Source organism: Toxotes jaculatrix, chromosome 7 (genome assembly GCF_017976425.1).
Source record: "Toxotes jaculatrix isolate fToxJac2 chromosome 7, fToxJac2.pri, whole genome shotgun sequence".
NCBI classification, from domain to species: Eukaryota; Metazoa; Chordata; class Actinopteri; family Toxotidae; genus Toxotes; species Toxotes jaculatrix.
Window position 1 is genome coordinate 2,064,534 of NC_054400.1, and position 20,434 is coordinate 2,084,967.

At 43.1% G+C, this 20,434-nt stretch overlaps 1 protein-coding gene across 1 annotated transcript in view; it reads left to right on the forward strand.

Annotated features, from left to right (window-relative positions):
* The window catches only part of fras1 (Fraser extracellular matrix complex subunit 1), a 183,316-nt gene that overhangs the window by 153,961 nt on the left and 8,921 nt on the right, over positions 1-20,434 (forward strand). The window contains exons 41-56 of the mRNA XM_041042921.1: positions 1,725-1,915; positions 2,915-3,071; positions 6,039-6,302; positions 6,649-6,837; positions 7,387-7,506; positions 8,724-8,903; positions 11,811-11,935; positions 13,240-13,380; positions 13,949-14,176; positions 15,798-15,911; positions 16,307-16,457; positions 17,757-17,916; positions 18,007-18,175; positions 18,394-18,640; positions 18,967-19,311; positions 20,192-20,352. Coding sequence (XP_040898855.1) covers positions 1,725-1,915; positions 2,915-3,071; positions 6,039-6,302; positions 6,649-6,837; positions 7,387-7,506; positions 8,724-8,903; positions 11,811-11,935; positions 13,240-13,380; positions 13,949-14,176; positions 15,798-15,911; positions 16,307-16,457; positions 17,757-17,916; positions 18,007-18,175; positions 18,394-18,640; positions 18,967-19,311; positions 20,192-20,352 — 2,942 coding nt within the window. The remainder of the gene's footprint in view (positions 1-1,724; positions 1,916-2,914; positions 3,072-6,038; positions 6,303-6,648; positions 6,838-7,386; positions 7,507-8,723; positions 8,904-11,810; positions 11,936-13,239; positions 13,381-13,948; positions 14,177-15,797; positions 15,912-16,306; positions 16,458-17,756; positions 17,917-18,006; positions 18,176-18,393; positions 18,641-18,966; positions 19,312-20,191; positions 20,353-20,434) is intronic.

The following is a 20,434-nucleotide window of genomic DNA, read 5'->3' on the forward strand; positions in this document are numbered from 1 at the left end:
TGAACAGGCTTTGTGTTGGTGTGCGGATGCATTTAAACACAACAAGCATTCACCCACATGTTGATACTGTGCATTTGCATGATTACATTAGAGTTATTCAAACATGCACACACGGTGACACCTACACACACACAGGCAGTATTTATATGCAAAATGGCTTCTACCAAAACATTATGCATTTACATTTGTATGGCTGGCACAGAGGCCGGCACAGATTCAGGGATGCGTTAAAGACATTTTCTAATATTATGCATTTAAAATTTTATAGCTGGTGCAGAAGCATAGAAACATAATGGGGCATATTTACATAATAAAATAATAGACGGAGGTTAGCAGTCTGTGTGGGTTAGTCAGTTCATCCGTATGTTACTTCAGTCCAGACGGAGACATCTGGATAACAACAGACCAGATTTTGAATATAAACCAAATTCCATTTATTGACTTAGCTTAAAATTACAGGTTTGTCTCTATACAACATGTAACACCCACTGCACTTAGATTCATGTTTCAGATTAAACTCCACACACAGAAAAACCCCTGATCTTTCTATTCAACACAATAGTTAAGACATTTAGCATAAGAGCACCGTCTCTTAACTGTTACATACGTTCATACAGACTTGGTTGTTCTTCATATGATCAAACTTTTTTAAATAGGTTTTAAATATATTCAATACAAAGGTTTTCAGCAATTTGTTGCTTAAAAGCATCTGTAAATTTAAACTTACAGAAATATTTAAAGGTGTAAAATGAAGAGAGATTTTTCACCCTGACCTGCCAGAATCTCACCACATCTGTGCTTCACGTCTCTGAACAACTAATTTCCTTTTGTTTACTCATAAAAAGTTTCACAACTTTCATTAGTCGGAAACAGACAGAGATGTCGGCAGTGTTACAGTTTTATTGTGGTTCTGAAATCAGCAGATTAAACCACATTTAAGAACAGAACAAAAAACGATGCTGCCAAAGTTTCCCTGCTCTTCTCTGGTGACTGCAGGTGATTTCCCGTCCTGATTACAATTCTGCAAGAGTTCCTCCTCAGACAAGAGACTCCCTTTCTTCAGCTTATAACTGTCAGATGATGGAGATGTGATTTACTGCTGTGACTGAAGTGCACACACACACACACACAAATATACACTATTCCCTGAGGAGCCCTCACTGAACTCACCGCAGAGTCATCCATCCTCTGTGACGATGCTGCTCACACTTTGTCTCAAACTTCGGGGATTTCAGGGATGATTTTGGACATTCGTCTCTGCTCTCCTTGGACGTCAGGAGTGCCAGCTCATGTCATTACAGCCCGAGTGGAGAAATGAAGGGAACTGTAAAAGTCTCTTGGTGCATCTATCCTGCATCCAAACTGCCAGAGAGCTCTGACTAAAGTGAAATGGAAACACTGGTTAGGGAAAAAAGACTAGTTTTGCTGTCATTCCAACTGTTGGATGTTGTGAGCGATGGCCTGGTAACTGGTCACCTGAGACACACGTGACTTCTGAGTTGCCGTATGGTAAACATTGCAGTGTGCAAACTGCAATTTTAATGAGATCATCACCGCCGGAGAAATGGACGACTGGGAACTTCACTGTAAAAAAAATAGAAGTAGCAGAATCGGTTTGTGCAGTTTGAATCTAAACACAACAAAGAATAAAAAAAAAACTTCAACTTATCCAGCAGCAGCTCCGTCACGTTTTCTCAGATTTCTAATACCTGTCTCTCCATCAGGAGGCTCAGTCGGCGGCTCGCGGGTCGTCACACCTGACGCGCCATTTTCTGTGGAGGACCTGACATCCGACCACATCTTCTACGTCCAGGACAGCCAGCACAAAGCTCAGGCCAAGCAGGACGTCTTCAGCTTCTACATCAGCGACGGACACAGCCAGACGGAGGCGTTCAACGTCGAAATTGACATCCAGGTAACTTCCACTTCCAGGGAACACCGCTTCTGAAAACATGGAAACAAGTATGTTTTTGGAAACATGATGAGTGGGAGAGTGTAGGTTATTCACATGACACCACTATCAGAACACACCTTTAATATCATGTCACATGTTTCGCCTGTTAAGTCATGCATGTATGTACGCATTCACACTTCCAACAGAAAGAAAACACTTCATTTCTGTGATTCCGTGATATTTCCTCCATCACTTCCATCGTTTGGACAGTGGCACTAACTAAAAGACAGATTATAAGAAATTATTTCCAAAAGAGTCTCATTAGGTTCATGATTTTGTTAAAATGACCTGAATTTAAACTGATTATCATATTTAACTCATGATCATATCAGTTTTTCTTTTCTCCGTGGAGACGAACACGGACACAGCTGCTCTGTGACGACGTGAAAAGAGATGAAGGAGGACGTCACAACCACACACTCCATCAGTAATTTGAAGATGCACTGTCTCACACATCGGCTCTTTTAAACCGCCATCTTTGATTCGCATGATACTTCTAAACAAAAGCAGCTCTGGGCTCAGGCTGCCCCTGTTTTCCATCTCCAACCTAAACAAACCTCAGCGTCCGATCCATCACTTAGGCCTGTTTTAAGTGTTGAGTTGAATTGATGAAGCTGTCAGTGAGCTGTTAAGTTTCCATTAAGCATGTCTGTGTGTGTGTGTGTGTGTGTGCTTGCACGTGAGCTGTATGCACACAGTACAGTATGTGTATGAAAGTGGTCATGTTTGTGTGGGGATGGTTGTATGAGGTGGGTGTTTATTAGAGAAAGCAATGAGAGCACAAAGACGGATTTTCTATACAAACTTAAATACACAAAATCATCGCTCTCCACCGAACTGCAGTATCTGAGATCCGAGTCTCTCTCTCTCTCTCGTGGTCGGTCTCTGCGTGAACAAAAAAAAACAATAAAAAATAATCTTAAATAATCTTAAAAAGAGCTTTATATTTTCCTCCTGCAGCAGAGCAAAGAGGACAGAGAGCCGGTGGTGTCGGTCAGCAGCATCCACGTGGAGGAAAACTCCGGAGTGGTCATCACCAACTCGTCTCTCAGCGTCCAGGACCAGGACACACCAGAGAACGAGATCCTTTTCACCATCATCAGAATCCCTTCCTATGGTGAGCACCGACCACAGCACACATGGAGACCGTACAGGCTTAGTCCCGTATGTGTGGGGGAGAATCTGGCACCTGGATAAAAATTAATCCAGTCTAATACAACAGCCCTGCAATGAATCAGCGAGGGTATGTAGTCTGCCCTCATTGATATAAATGGAGGGCATAAAATACGAGAAGCAGCTTTCACTTTGACACAACTGCGTCACAGTTGTATGTGAGAACAGATCAAACCTATTCTCTGTGAAATAAAAGACACTGTTGGCTGCTGTTGTACAAAGTTGGTCTTTGTACCTACAAGTTAATTTACACGTGTGAATAAAGATTTTCTGCTGCCACAGTAGGTAACACATTCACACACACATCAAACTGTGAGCTGCCACAGGAGAAAAACATTCACAACAACATATCATAGCAGTCGAAGCGTCAGCAGCACACACGGATGCAGAAGATTAAAGACACGTCTGCTTAAAGATTTTCATTTGTTCATAAAGTGCGTTTATTTCTAAATCTATAATAAGTGTAACTGTGACGTGTGCTTTAAAAGAAGATTCTGTTGTACATTTACACACATACAGAAACAGCAGGCGAACACATGTACAGTCTATATATCAGCTTATATACACACCCATACACAACACATATAGTATCGCATATTTCTTCTACACACACACACACACACACACTCTTGTAAACAGATTACTCTCACTTCCCACACCCAAAACAAGACAAACACACCGGTCATCTGCTGCAGCGCCACACGCTGACTGCAGCCATTCCTCTCACACACACACACACACACACACACACACACACACACACACACACTCACACACACACACACAGCTCCCAGCACGACGACACGCAGTCAAATCAACTGACCTCCAAACACTCTGTTTTCCTGACGTCCCCCTCACCGTCTCAAATTGAGTTTTCTCCCCTGCCTGCCAAAGCCTGCTCGACTAAAAGAAATTGCCTCACAAAAAATCATTTTTACTGAACAAAAATAAATTCTTTACTCAGCAATACATCGTCCTCGCCAATTTTAACCTAGTCTGGGGGAAAAATTCAACAAAGAACATGAAAATCAATAAGAGATTTGTCATTTTGGAGTAAAGGAGAATAAAGGAGAGAGGAAAATTTTTAAATGTCTGATGTTTGTGTTTCTTGATTGTTAAAAAAGCCATTTAATGCTCAATTTGCTAAAAAAAAAAAAAAAAAAAAAAAATGAACCCCATAATAAGCCAAGAGGAAAATGTTCCATTCTTTTTCCACAACAGTATGAAATGAGAATCTGTGGTGTTGATGATGGCGCTCAAAAAGCCGCAGCAGCAGATGACCCTCACCGATTATCCCACCAAAAACATCCATTTGGTTCTTGCTGGGTGATATTTTCAACCCGTCCCCCTCTCTAATTTGTCCACTGTCCTGCCAGACACCTGCTTTGAGACGTTCCTCATAACAGAGCACCTCCCGCTTTCCCCACTCACCCAGTAAAAGCACCATAAAGCAGCGGGTGAAACCGAGTGTACCGCCGCCATAAAACCACCGGCGTGTTCAACTGATGGGACAGAGCAGGAGAGGAGTGATTTCATACAGGACGATGAGTCCCAGGCAGGTCATCGTTTTAACAGGCTACCTCTCCTCTGTCCTAGCATCTAACACACACACACACAGAAGCGTGCACAGATTTATCAGCGAGAGAGAGAGAGAGAGAGAGAGAGACTTTCTAACATAACAAAGATGTCAGGAGGCTGCAAGACCTCAGCACACGCCCACACAGTTACCTCATCTATCAAACCTGTTTCATATCTGCAAACAAATGAATCAGTCGAACCAACATCCCTGGAATTCATTTTCATTTATTCGTCCACCGGGCTAACAGATGTTGAAAATAAATTAAAAAACTACAAAAACAGGAATATGTGCAGTCTGCAGTGTTACCATTTATTTTATATCAAAAAAAGCCACATACACGTATACTCAAGGGTGAAAGTGGGCCGGAACAATCCAGAGCGGCGTCGCTGTCGGTTTCATACATAATAATGTGGGTAAAGTTTTAACTTCTGGTTTTGGTATTGGTACAGAAAAAGTTTGAAATGATAGCAGCTCAGTTTATGTGTTAATGTTTTAATGTTGAAAATGATAATCAGGGACTGAGTTGATGAACCAGAGGTTAAAGCGCCAGTGACGAACTCCAACTTTGTGTCCGGACCATGACGACCCCCATCTCTCGTTTGCCTTATTTCCTGTTATCTCTCCACTGCTTTTATTTAATAAAAGCAATAAATACCCTCAGACATCAGGCAGCATATACTGTCTTCTTTTTTAAAAAAAATTGGCCCGGGCTCTGTTTTAGAAGAATGTAGAGACATTAAACTGCAAATATTTTAAAAATGTATGTCTCGGAGGGAAAAGGAGAGAGTCTGTGTGTGTGTGACTGGATGTCTGTGTGTGTGTGCGTGCGTGCGTGTGTGTGTGTGTGTGTGTGTGTGTGTGCGTGTGTGTGTGTGTGTGTGTGTGTGTGTGCGTGTGTGTGTGTGTGTGTGTGTGTGTGTGTGTGTGTGTGTGTGTGTGTGTGTGTGTGTGTGTGACTGGATGTCTCTGTGTGTGTGTGCGTGCGTGTGTGTGTGTGTGTGTGTGTGTGTGACTGCTTGTCTCTGTGTGTGTGTCCTCTCATTATGCTCCAGGATTTAGGCTGAAATCCCATTTAAACCTGGACTTTGATTTAAGAAGCGGTGTAATTTAGTGGAATCTAAAAAGTCTCATTAGTTTCTACAAAGACCTGCCTTGTCTCGCATGTACTGCATGAAAAAGTCAAACATCCTCCATTTGACTAAGATAATCATGGTACTTTACCAGATGCGCTGTGAGGTTCTTCTTTGCTCAGCTGCTATTAGCGCGTGCACACATACACACACCTACACCCTCTTCAAAACCAGAGCTTCATTAATCTCTTATTTCCCTCAGGGAAACTCCGCAGACGACAGTTCTACTCTCAGCCGCTGGAGAACGGACGGATCCTCACGCAGGGTTCTACCTTTACCTACCAGGACGTCCTGGACCAGCTGCTGGTGTACACACCTGAAATCGTCAGCGGGGGCGCCGACGAAATGGGCTTCACCCTCACAGATGGCATCTACACTCACACAGGACGTCTCGAGTTCACCATGGACGTCAGGAGAACCGAAGGACCCCGAATGACCGTCAACAGGGGCCTGCAGCTCCCGGCTGGTGAGACTCCTGGGGAAAAAAAAATCTTAAATTAAGGCCTTGAAAATGTTCTGAATGTTTTGAATACAGAGAAACATGTTTCACTGGCTTCAAGTGGGTGTAAGCTGCTATTATTTGCTTTTTCAAATCCGGGTTCACTGAAAGCCAATGTTCTATTTCTGAGTAGAGGAAAAGACAAGAAACAGACTCAAAGATTGTAAGTTAGACAACAAGCTTCACTGAATTTAAAGAAACATCCAAAGAAAAAATCCATCAAAACTCAAGCTGGAGTCTGTGTCTATGTTGTGATAGTGTGTGTAATCATTCAAAGGGACAAACAGGAACCACGCGCTCTGAATTATTTCAGGATCTTCGTCTAAGATCACAGAGCAGAACCTGAAGGCCACAGACGTCGACTCTGACAGCCTGAAGCTCAGGTACGTCCTGACCAAAGACCCTCCGGCCGGAAAACTGCAGCTCAGCAAGAGCGGGCGTGTGGAGAAGATCTCTGTCAAAGGTCCCGTTCACAGCTTCACGCAGGAGGACGTCAACAAAGGTGCCATCTTGTTTTCTAAATGTTTCTCTTATTGTTGTCGTTCTCTTTTCTGTTTCTTGTCTTCTGTCTTTCTCCTGCTTTCCTCGAGTTCGCTCTTCGTTAGTGCTAGTATTTATCTAAAATTAAAACCACATTTCCCATGAATCCACTTGCTGTTTGAGGATGATGTTGCTTCTTCATTCAAAGGTTTTGTGTTTGCCTTCAATGATCAGTAAAAATATCTGAAGTGATTTTATTTAGTTCTTCCACCAACAGTCCCTCTGAAAGCTTCTGCTGTGTGCTGTGGAGGAACAGCGCCCTCTACCTGTTGCTCTAACATGACTCAAAGCAGTTCAGCAGATTTCCCTCCAAATCCAACCATGTGACTCAAAGTAAAATGAGGAGCGGAGGATGCTGAAAGCTGCCGGTGCTCTCTTTAATGGTCTCGTTTGATTGCAATGATCCTGCTCATGCCTGCGGTTTAATATGATGATGATTTTTTTTTTTCCAGCAGTGTTTTACATGTTGTGCAATGCGACATTAAGCCGTGTTCCTGTGTGTGTCGTGCAGGCCTGCTGCAGTACAGCCACGAGAAAGGGGAGAAGGGAGGCAGCCTCCAATTCAAGTTCAACCTGGTCGATCCAGAGGGCAACAAACTGATCGACCAGTCCTTCTTCATCAGTGTGCTCGGTAGGGTTTCCTCCGTCCTCTGTCCCCTGCAGTGCTAAAAGAAAGGCTGAAGTGTTCCTTCGTTTGGTGGAGAAGAGAAGGCAATTACTACAGATTTATCCCTTTCTCCTGCCTGCTTACTGATGTGCCACTGCACCGCGGACTCATCCGGAATACGAATTGTGTAGAGCCACTTTCTGTATAAACCACCGATGGTAAATTTTCACCTAAATACCTCGTAGTGATATTTATATCCGACCTGCTTTGACAGCTTGTTAAGTTTTCTCTCAGAAGTCAGGGCTGCAGTAAAATGTGGCCAAACTTAGGTGAGTTTACCTTGAGTCTCAGAGGGTTACCTATATTTTCCACTGGGTTTCCACCTATTTTTAATACATCCACCATATTATGAGAAATCGTCCTTTTCCATGTCCCTCTCTGCTGCTGTTAACGAAAGACGTTCATGCAGAAGTCGTCCAATGAATCATAAAACTTAAGTGTCTCTCAGTCAGCTGGATGGTTGACAGATTCTTGCTTTGACGGCTGGAAACTCACCAGGAGTTTGTGTATCCGGCCTCTTCCTTCTGGGGCCTGTGCCAAACGGCAGCAGCGGTTCAGCAGTTAAAAAGACTTCTGCACCGGCTGCATCAGAAGCTGCTGGAGACTGAAGGATTGTCTGTCACTCACGGTTGAACAGAGTCCTGATTCTCTCATATCTTTCCCAGCTCACTCTTTATCCTGTCCTGTATTATTCCTTTCCTTTTTTCACATCTCCTCTCTGAGATGAGTTCATTGTCCATATCTCTTCCTACCACACTGCTCTCCGATTACTTCCCTGCCTTTCTCTCAGACTTTCTTAATCCGTTGGTCTAAATCTCTCAAACCTTCTCACACCTCCTCATGTGCCCTCACCCAACTTAACCTTTTCCGGTTTTGAACTTGTACTCGTGTCGTTTCTCAGTGTCTCTGGTTCCTAATGTGCCGCTCTGCTCTTCTTATCTTCTCTCTTTCCTGACTGCCTCTGTAAATCAGTCTCAGCTTCTGTAACATCCACTGCTTCAGTCCATCTTTTTTTTCTTTTTTTTACCAGAATGAGAAACTGACTCCTAATATTTTTATTTCCTTTTTGGATGAATAGTTTCCACCAAATCCCACTATGGTTTTACTCATAAATATTTGCTTGGAGGGGCCTCTTCTTTCCTTCCTTCATCTGTGACTAACCTGCTTCTTCTCTCCTGCAGAGGACCGTCTTCCTCCGTCAGTGGTGGTGAACAAAGGCCTGGTGCTGGATGAAAACTCGATGAAGAAGATAACCACGCTGCAGCTGTCGGCCAGCGACCAGGACAGCGAGCCGGGCGAGCTCATCTACCGCATCACCAAACAGACAGCCCTGGGTCACCTGGAGCACGCCACCAACCCAGGTAGGCCGGGATAGGTGTGTGTGTGTGTGTGTGTGTGTGTGTGCGTGTGCGTGTGCGTGTGTGTGTGTGTGTGTGTGTGTGTGTGTGTGTGTGTGTGTGTGTGTGTGTGTATAGTTAATTATCAAAGACAAAATGAACCTTTCTGTGTATGAATTTATGGTATATGAGTCTGAAGCAAGTCCAGCAGACTCATCACAGAGTGAATGAGTGTTTTTCTGTGTCTACCTCAGATACACACACACACACACACACACACACACACACACACACAGACACACACACACACACACACAGATATGTTGAATGACTGCTGCCTTAACTAAATTTCTTGACAAACAGCCTAATAAATGCACATTTCCTCTGCACCGTCAAATTCACTGCAGAATGTTTTTATTTCCACTTTGAAATAAAAACAAATTCTCTCGTGTCTCCATTAAACTGCTTTCATGCAAAAAGAGAATTGAAAGCAAAAAGGAAAATGTCAGTGTGAGTTGAGTTGCATCCTCCAACCACAAAGAGGTGATTATTAGCTTCTGTGCAATTGAGCATTTGTGCCCCGGCTGAATGGATTCCCCACATCGCTGAACGCTCCCGCAGCATGCTAATGAGTGGGATGTTAACACCGCTCTCCGATCTTTGAGCATCGGCTCACCTCAGAGCCACAGACCCAGCTCTGGATAATTACTGCCAGCCGTTCAGCCAGTCTGTCACTCGATGCTAACACACACAGCTAACTTCCTGTTCCTCTGGGACCGGCTGTCAGCCTGCGAGGAACGTCAAGGTAACACCACAGACAGATGAATGAATTAACTGTCTGAGGTCGTGATTCCCACTCAGCTGGAGTGTTTGTCAAAAGGCACCTGTCGTACAAATCAGTGAAGACAGCGATCCTCGGCCTCACCTTAGTTTCCTATTAGGTTCACTGCGACTTCCTTCAGAGTAGAAGTCACAGTTTGGAGCAGGACGTGTAGCTCTGACTTTCACCAAAGTAGAAAAGAGTCTGCAGCACTGATGTATGTGACAAAAGAATAGATGCATCGTTTGTTGTTCGATCCTAAAGTTCAGCTTTTCATCGGCCTCTGTCGAGACTTCAGTGGCCCTGCAGCGGTGACATTTTCCTTCATGTCACTCCTGTGAGAGACTGTTGTCAGCTCCACCACTGCACCACAGAAGACAGTGTAAATATTGAGTCAGAGTCAGTGAGATCAATCTGCTTATCTATTGAACATCAATCACAGTGTAAAAACTGCAATGCAACCACAGAAAAAGGTGAAAAAGTTCTGCATTGATGGACTTCGAGCAACTTGCATGCAACATCTGTCGGCCATTTTCAGACCAGGCTTTTCTCCATCTTCCTCACAGCATTTACTGAACGTTTTTATTGTGCTCATATCATGGAATTAAAGCAGATTTGCACACACAACAGTTTGCCAACGCACCATTCAGCCGTCTTTAGATCTCTGGGACACAAAAACTTTTTCCAGCTATTTTTTGTCAAGACAAATGAAATGGAAAATACAATTCCCTTTAATATGATGGGAAAAAAGGGCAGGATTTTCATCACTGACTGAGAATATTGCTTCTGTCTCCCTGCCTGCCTGGCCAGGAAATTGATGGCACGAGCTGGGAGGACCATAGACTTCTGCTGGTTTCACTGTGTCAACAGTTGACACGAAGAAGATTGATGCTGAAAAGCCTCCTTTTCCATTTCCTCAAGGCCTCGGTGACACGTTGAATGAGTTATTCCTCTCCTTGTGTAATATTTGGCCTGCTCCAGTGGGAGGTTTTTTTATTTATTTATTCATTATTTTATTTTTATTTTGGAGAATTCCTCCCATCTGTGCAGGGAAATAACTTTACTTCCATCCCGCCTGCTTAGGGAAATAACTTTGATGCCATCACTGGGTCGCAATATTCAACAAGTTATTGCTTTCACATCAAAGTCACCGGCAGCGTGAAAGGTTCATTTATAGATTACTGAATATCCCCTCACACAGTGACAGGCCTGTAACAAACACTAACTGTCCAATTTAAAATATAACAGAAGTTAATGGTAAAATGTTAGTTTCAAATCACATGGTTTCATTTCCAAGCATAAAAACCTGTCTACACACATCTGGTATTAATAGAGCGATTTATATGATGGCGTTTGATTTGTTAAACTGTCTGCTGTGGTAGAAAATGAAATACCAGAGATGAAAATCAGAGAAAATGGAAATCTCCTCTTTGGTATTCATCATACATAACAATTTAATTTATATCAATGTCACACAATATATATCAAACATAACCATAAATACATTGAGGCATTATCTCCTTTCTGAGACCTTTCCAGCCATAATAAATAAGCAGAAATAAGATTTACAAACAATGCTTTGTTTCTTTTTTTAGACGACTGCTCTTAGTTTCACACAGAGTGATGTTTGATTGTTGCTATCAAATCTGATCAGGTTTCCTGCTGAGTTTTAGTCTGTGGAGGCGTCGGAGAGTGAAGAGGAGCTGGAGCCTCGTTAGATAGGTTTAACTTTAGTTTCAGTTTAGTTTATTTGCTCATTAAAATGATAAAAGCCAAAAAGGAGAAGAGACAGAGAACACAGTGTGAGCTCTGAGAGGAAGTGCCAAGGGGGGGCTTACAAAACCATCTGATGCCAAAATAGAAAAGATAACAAAAAAAAAACAAAAACATACAATGCAGATAGACGCTGAACAATTGGGCAGAAAACAACTGACAAGTGAGTGTGACAGCATGCGTTCAAAGAGAGAGAGGGAAGGAATGGATGTCCTAATGATGTTTTTTGTGTATATGTGTGTCAGGATGAGTGTGTGGGTGTTCAGAGAAAGGGGAAGGAGATGATCGTTTGCTGATTGTTTCAACTCGGCTAACAGCTGTTTTTCTCCCTCTGTCAGGCACCAGAATCGGCACATTCACCCAGGCCGATCTGGCGTCGCGCAGTGTCCAGTACGTCCACACCAGCGAAGAAGAGAAACACGCTGACCAGTTCTCCTTCACCGTATCTGACGGGACAAATGAGGTGAATGAGAGGGAAACAAAGGGATAAAAAAAATAAATAAAATAAACATAAATAAACTTGGTTTGGTTCAGTTTGATCCCACCTTTGAGCTCCCACCCCCTGTGTACAGCTTCCTGACCAGTGCTGCCTTAAAATGAAGCAATGTCTGTTTGTGACCTCGTATCAAAACCTGGCAAAAGAGGTTAAATATAGTGTAAGTTAGATAAAACGTCCTTCAGACTGTTTCGTTTTTAGCTTGTTTTGACTAAAAGCTTCTTAGCCTGAAAAAAATTTGTAACATTCCTTTATTTAAAGGATCAGAAACAGGTTTCTGATCCACAGCACAGTAATTCCCTTTAAAAACAAGACCTAAAGGGTTTTATAAAATATAAATATAAATATAAATCAAATCCAACAAACCCCTAAGCTTTCAAAGTGGTGAGGAAGTGGCACTCCAGCCTTTCCAGTTCACCTCATGCATAAATCTGCCTTGCTAATCCAGACTAATGAGGAACACAAGGACTTGAGTAAACGTGTGAAAAAGGTCATTTGGCCTTCACGCCTGGCTGACTGCAGTGTGTGGAGGCTTTGTGGCCACTGTAGTGGTTAGTGTTGGTGAAGTGGTTTGGTGCTTTTGTTAACTCTCCTCTCTCCGGTCGGGAGGCCTGTTCACTTTTTGTTTGTTGGAAAAGTGATGCATATTCATCATCTTTACGTGTTCGGCACCATCTCCGATCAGTGTGTCGTATCATCTGTGGCTGAACCTCAAAACCCTGTTTCCAGATAATCCAGTGAATGGTAGGTTCACGTTTTTAAAGCAGAACTCACATCACTATATGTATATTGAAATAGTTATTATTCACACTGGCTTCGCTTCATTTTGTGCAACAATGCATTCAGCTGATGCTAATGTGAGTCTCCAGCAGTGTGAATACAAATCAAGTGGGTTTTCAAAGTTACTCTGTTTTTAGCACAGTTCTATGCACGAAATGTTTTATGGCAGGTTTGAATGAATGTGAACCTATTTTAGAAGCAGGAATCAACACATAAAGGAAATAAATTTATATTAAAAATTTCCAAATCACCAAGTTTGGTTTTCATCGGACTGTGACAAAAGTAATCCTAAACTTGCTGTAAGTCTGTAAATTATATTTCCTGGTAAATAAAAGGAGCGCTGTTGCCTCATGGAGGTGGAAGAAGCAGAACTTTAACAGAACAGAAACTTAGAAAGAAAAAAAAGTGTAATTACAGCCACTGAGGAAGAGTTACGCTTTCTGTTTTGTTTTCAAAGCGGATTCATGTTGTTCTGTGTATGTTTTCTCCAGGTTGCCCAGACCTTCTACATTACCATCAAACCGGTAGACGACTCCCTGCCTCTGCTCCAGGTCCCTGGCATGAGGGTCCAGGAGGGTGTGAGGAAAACCATCACTGAATTTGAGCTGAAGGCCACGGATGCAGACACCGAGGTGGGATGCTATTTATTTTATTTCTTTGTTTAATTAGTTGACTTCTAAATGATAGTTGGTCAGCAGCAGCTTAGCTTAACTGCGACATTTCTGCTGTAACAACTTTCCAAAGACTATTTTCTGTTTCTCAAAGGCCTTCCATCGTCATTCCCACCAATCTGTGACTCACAGGGCTAAAATAAGTCTCCAGGAGTTATTTTGTGATCATTGCAATTTCCTTTTTCCAAATTAGAGATTGTCTTCATCTCGAAGAAGGACTTTCAGTAGCTACTGAAGAACTGAAAGTATTCAACTGCAGATTAGATTTGTATGTAGGTGGACACAACAACAGTGACAGCAACTGGATAATTAATGCAAGAGAGATTTTTCCGGTTGATAAAAATCTTACCCGTTGTTCATTTTCAACAGATTTTCTCCCCAATGATTTTTTTTACATAATTAGAATGAATGTTTTTTTAATAAACAGTATGACTTTTGAGAAGCCAACACCTAAAACCAATGTTCCCGATTTCCATTTCTCTTTCTGACCTCTCATTCATTCCTTTCCCCGTAACGTAACTTCCTCCAGGCGGAGTCCGTCGTCTTCGCCATCGTCCAGGCTCCTCGCCATGGCACCATCGAGCGCACGAGCAACGGCCAACACTACCGACAGACCAGCAGCTTCACCATGGACGACATCTACCAGAACCGCATCAGCTACAACCACGACGGCTCCAACTCGCTGAAGGACCGCTTCACCTTTACGGTGGCTGACGGCACCAACCTGCTCTTCATGGTGGAGGAGGGCGGCAAAGAGGTAACAGCGTGTGTGTGTGTGTGTGTGTGTGTGTGTGATGTGTGTATGTGTGCTGACATTTTTACCACAGCAGGAAGCTCAAATTAGTTTGATTGTGTGTTGGCGTGTGTGTCTGCTTCCTGACTTTTTTATTACAGCTGGATGATTGAATTAGTAGAGTTGTGGGATTCATGGGTGCACGTCTACGTGTGTGTGTGTGTGTGTGTGTGTGTGTGTGTGTGTGTGGGTAGACGCTGCTCTGACCTTTTTATGACAGTAGGGGTGAATCAGCATTTTGTGCGTGTGTGTTTGTGTTCTTATACTTCTGTCTCTGTGAGGACTTTGTTGGAGAACAGGAGAGGGAGGACATTTTGAAGTGAGAACATTCTTGGAAAGCTTGGAGGATATATTTGGGAGAATTTTTGGAAAGTGTGGCCACATTTTGAAAAGTGAAGACATTTTTGCAGAGTGAGAACATAATCAGAAAGCGAATGTATTTTTTGAGAAGCGAGGATATTTTGGAAACTGAGGAACTTTTATGGAACGTTAGGACATCTTTAGAACCCGAGAGCATTTTTTGAAAAGTAAAATGTAGACATGTTTAGAAAGTGATAATAACCTGGAGAGTGAGAATGTCATTGCTTTGTCCATCTTAATATGAGGTAATGTGCTCAAAGCACAGTAACTTTACTCTCACAGATTGATTCATTTGAATGTTTTTAGAGGCCTGAGGTTGCAGAGGTAAAACTGTACAAGAAAAAGGAAAAGTTATAGAAAAATTCTGAAAACGTATGTAGCAGAATTTTTTATTTACCTGTTTCTTACTCCGGCAGTCGTCTTGTAATCCCTTAGATTAATCTGGCTTTGTGATCCTGTGGTCATTTACTGGGTTAGACCAGAAGCCACTGGTCTAGAATGTAGTGAAGTAAGGGTCCTCACAAGGACAGAAGTATGAACACCTGTATGTGTGTGCTGGTAATGTCAGCTTTATGGTGGTAGTTATGAGCAAGCCTCAGGGTGAATTGACTCCTCCGTTTGTCAATTTAGCCGCCCTCCACCACCTGTCACTGCTAATAGTCCGTGTGATTAAATTGAATGACAGCAGGCAAGTACTGATATCCCCAGTCATACACACACACACACACACACACACGCTTCTCAGGCTTGTGTTTATTATCTTTCCATCGCCTGAGGACATTTGGCTCGATGGTCACACGTGTTCTGCCGCTCAGGAGATGGTTCGTGGCGTTAACTCTGCCGGTGTTTGAGGTGAATTTGTTCCCACTGGAGCTGCCCTGTTATTAAAAAATGAATGAGCTCCTATAAATCATGTGGATGAATCCATCTTTCAGTCCATCGTTGTTCCCTCTGTGTTCCCTCATGCTCCTTGCACACAGTGCAGTAGCTGGTAATATTGGATCAGCTCATCTGATTTAGCCTGTCATCAGAGTTTGATGGGCAACAGATCAATAAAGTAACAGCACACAGAGCTTGTTTTTGTCACTGTGACACTCAGTCTATATCCAGTTTACAAGAACTTTTCCATTTGTCTGTTTTAATGACTCGTTCTGCAGCCACATGTTGCTGCTGATTTTTAAAGTTTTTTCAGAACATTGACTTTTTTTTTTTTTTGGTTTTTCAGATCGTGACAGCTGCTCCCCAGAAGTTCAAGATCGATATTCTACCAGTTGACGATGGCACACCTCGAATTGTCACCAACCTGGGTTTGCAGTGGCTGGAATACATGGACAACAAGGTACAAATCTTCCTTTCGCAGGGTCACATTTTTATAAACATCTTCAAATGTGCTTTGTCTTGTTTAATGGATATTTAATAGATGTAAAAAGGAGCCCAGAGACGGAAATATATTTCTAATTTATCAGCTTTCATTGGTCACCACTGCTTTCACTGGACACTTTAAAAAGGTTTGAATGAGCACTGACATTAGCGCCATCACTGCTGATAATGTGTAATCGACTCACTCCCCCTGCTGGTTAAAAGACCTCATCACAATGAAACCCAATCAGTTTGTGGACATTGTGAAAATGTCACTTCATTCATTTACCGCTGAGCTTCTAGCTTTCTTTTCCTTTGCAGCTTTGGAGCCATTACAGCAGTAAGCATCATGAGTAACTGTTTAACTTCCCTCAGGCCACCAACCTGATCACCAAGAAGGAGCTGCTGACCATGGACCCAGACACAGATGACGGACAGCTGGTTTATGAAATCACCACTGAGCCAAAGCACGGCTTCCTGGAGAGCAAGCTGAAACCTGGCAACCCCATCACCACATTCACACAAGGTACACAGGCCCCATGTCTTTGTTTCTTACATACAAATAATTTTCTTTCTCTTACCTGATATGAACTTGGGACTTTTTTAGATTTATCTTGGAATTTGGCACCAGAGCAGAGTTTGGAAGCTGCTGCTCTTTGGTTTAGATCCAATTTTCCTCCCTAACATTTTTCTTTTGATTTAAAGTCACCCACAGTTTGGAGTGATGGAGAAAGGTTCAACTCAACCTTGAACCTGTCCGGCCTGTCTTCTCTTCACTAAAAAAAGTTTTGTTCAAAGGCACCTCAGCAGCCTTGGAAGTGTCTTATCTTCAGTTTCCCTTTGCCCATGTTTTCCCAGCCAGTTTGCTGCTGTAATCAGCAGAGCTCTCATCACGAGTCTGCTTATCTTCACCTTTGGGCTGCAGCCAGGGATCAGTGTCAGCGTACTTTTGTGAAATGTTGATCCTCCAGGCTGGAGAGCAACTTGAAACAGTCACTTTGATGTGTTGCATTATCGATTTGGAACTTATAAACATACTTTTCTTAATGATAACTAATCTAGTAATTCAAATAAACCTTTACCCTGAGAGAACATATGAGTAAGGTGGGTGAGATTCACTCGTGCACACTGCATTTACTCCGCCACGTGCTTGCACACTGAAAATGTGCTTCAGGATATTGTTGCTCTGGATGTCAGTCCTGTTTGCTGTTAATCAGTGGAAGTGTTGATTCTGGACTTCCTGAAGGTCATTTGAGCAGCTTTCCTGCACAGGGACTCTCATCCTGGTTTTTGGCTTTCAGCCTTCAATTACACTGTATTACCTTCTCTCCAGCCTCCTCTGGAAAGTATAAAGGAGCAGAAATTGTGAGCCAGTGATGACTTTCATCTTCATTTTCAAGTTTTTTTTTTTTTTTTTTAATTTTGCTCAAGTAATAGAAAAAGGCTGGAGGCTGAAAATTGTGGCGTCATTATTTCACAGAAAATAGATTCTTCACAAAGGTTTTTGTTATTAAGACTCAGTCCCCACAGGGACAGGGTTTTTTCTGGTTGCCTCTTTCCACACAGTTAGGTCGAAGTGACGTCCTGGGTGAACATCAGTGCTGTTTGTCTTTCAGGACAATTGTCCAAATCTGGTTCTCCCTGCTCCCTACCTGCTGCAGTGTCCTACTTTGATATCAGAACTACATCTTTTCACATTTCACATCAGGGTGTTCCCATATTCTTCCTTCCAGTATGTGACGTGTGATAGAAACAATATCTGAATCAATGAAGTTAAGTGAACTCACTGTTCGATCATTATTAACCAGAGCCTGTTCCTTTCTAGCCGATATCAACCTGGGTCTGATCCGCTATGTGCTGCATCAGGACAACGTTCAGGAAACCATGGACAATTTCAAGTTTCTGGTCAAGGACAGCAAACCCAACGTGGTCAGCGACAACGTCTTCCACATCCAGTGGTCCCTCATCAGCTTCGACCACAAAAGGTCTGTGTTCTATGTGACGTGTTCACCTGTCCAGGCTTCTGGCTCTTATCTATTTATTTAATCTGTCACTTTCCTTCGATGGTTCCACAGCTACAATGTGAGCGAGAAGGCCGGCACGGTGGCGGTGACGGTGAAGCGGACAGGTAACCTCAACCAGTACGCCATCGTGCTCTGCCGCACCGAACAGGGCAGCGCCACCTCAACCAGCAGCGTTGGATCACATCCAGGCCAGCAGGACTATGTGGAATATGCAGGACAGGTAACCCTGAATTTTTATCCTTGTTGGGTTTTTTTTTTTCCTCTTAGAAAACAGTCTTCCATTATTTTCATTAAATGAACCCATTAATCTTATTTTCCTGCCTCCATGTGTTTTTTTCTCCTGCTTTCAGCCGTTTTTCCCGTAGCATTATTACATAATTGTCAACAAAAGCATAATTTCATGTTGAAGGGTGTCTCTGCTGTTGCCTCCACTCACAGGTACAGTTTGATGAGCGTGAGGACTCCAAGGTGTGCACCATCGTCATTAACGACGACAAGGTGTTTGAGGGAACCGAGAGCTTCCACGTGGAGCTGAGCATGCCCGTGTACGCGCTGCTGGGCGTGAACACGCGCGCCGTCGTCAACATCAACGACACCGAGGACGAACCAACTCTGCAGTTTGATAAGAAAACCTACCACGTTAATGAAAGCACCGGATTCATCCACGCCCCCATCGAGAGGAAAGGTGAGGATCACTGTACAAACTTCCTGTTTAACTTCCCTGGCTCGTTTTAACAGAAGAGACTCCTCTGTGTGTTTCTTTTCACGTATCTGACACGTTTGCATTTTTATTCCATACATTTCACATTTTGTGCATCTTTTTTTTTTACTAATTTCTGGAAATTCACTCCCACATATTTGGTTTCTTTGTATCTTGGCTAGAATATAAAAGCAAGATCTAGGAATTTTGAACAACACTTATAGAAGATCAGTTTCTAAATAAATCACCTCACACAGAAACACAGGAAAGAAGGTAAAGGACCCAGCAGTGACCCCCAACTCTCATTTCAGGTGACGCCTCCAGCACCGTGTCTGCTCTCTGCTACACTGTGGCCAAGTCGGCTCAGGGCAGCAGCCTCCATGCTCTGGAGTCCGGCTCCGACTACAAGAGCCGAGGTATGACCAACGACAACCGCGTCATCTTTGGCCCCGGCGTCAGCATGTCCACCTGCGACGTCAGGCTCATCGACGACAGCGAGTATGAGCTGTCTGAGGAGTTCGAGCTGGTGCTGTCGGACGCCTCGGATAATGCCCGCATGGGGGATGTGACGGTGGCCAAGGTCGTCATCGATGGACCCAACGATGCGTCCACTGTTTCTCTTGGGAACGCCACCTTTACTTTCAGTGAAGATGCTGGTATGAGCCGTTTTTTTTTCCACCTTTACACAGTGATTTTACTTCTGATTTTGCACAGAACTAGTTTTGCAGCTTGTCTCCATCACAAAGAGAAATTCTCTGATAAAACGTGAGTTACAGTCTCTTTTCAGATGTCACAGGGCAGCTAACTGAAAAGAAACGTGGCACTGTAATGATCTCCACGGGGAAATTAGGAAGCAAAGAAGAGTTAAAGCAAGAATTATGTTTGGAAAGGGAAGTTTTATAATTCATACATCCAAGCGTGTAAGCACTAATTTCTTGCCAGTAGTTCAGTCTCTGCGGACCCCCCCCTTCACCCTTTCCTAAAACTCTTTACAAAATGAATACTCAACAAACAGAATGTAGGTGTGCTATTTGTGGGAACAGGATTTTTTCAGTTCATCTAATCGTAACTCTTTAGGACAGAGGACACGTTTTAAAGCAGGAGAAATGGGATGATTCGAATCCTCCACTGTGACTTACCCCTCCATCCTCATCTCTCTGCCAAGCCTCTTCTGCTTCCTTTCTGTCCAGCTCTCTCTTTTCTTCTTGTGGTGCTCTGATATAGCTTTAATCTTGAATAAAGGCATCAACCATGCATCATTGAACAGCCAGCACAATTAGTTGCAGCACAATTAGCCGCAAAATTAAGTTTCTCGGTCAATTTGTTCTGCTTGACTCAAATGACTTTAAAATCACCGACCAAAGCAGACCGTGTAAAGCAGCAGTTACTGAAGGTCGCCCACTATCTTAGGCTGTAATGTGTTTCCACTGACAAAATGCCTCAGGATCCTTCTGCAGCTTCAAAAAAAAAACACAGAAATCCTGATACTTTCCAAATTTTCAAACCTGTCTTTCATTTTTTATCTCCGCACTTCAGGCACCATTGAAATACCAGTGCTGCGGCACGGCAGTGATTTGTCCTCGCTGACGTCTGTGTGGTGCGCCACTCGACCTTCAGACCCCCCCTCAGCCAGCCCGGGGATAGACTACATCCCCAGCTCCAAGAAGGTGGAGTTTAAACCTGGGAAAACTGAGGAGGTGAGGAGAGAGTCTCTGCAGCGTAATGTCAGACAGTTCGATTTTATCTTATCTGGAAGAAGTTATTCAACTAAACGGAAGC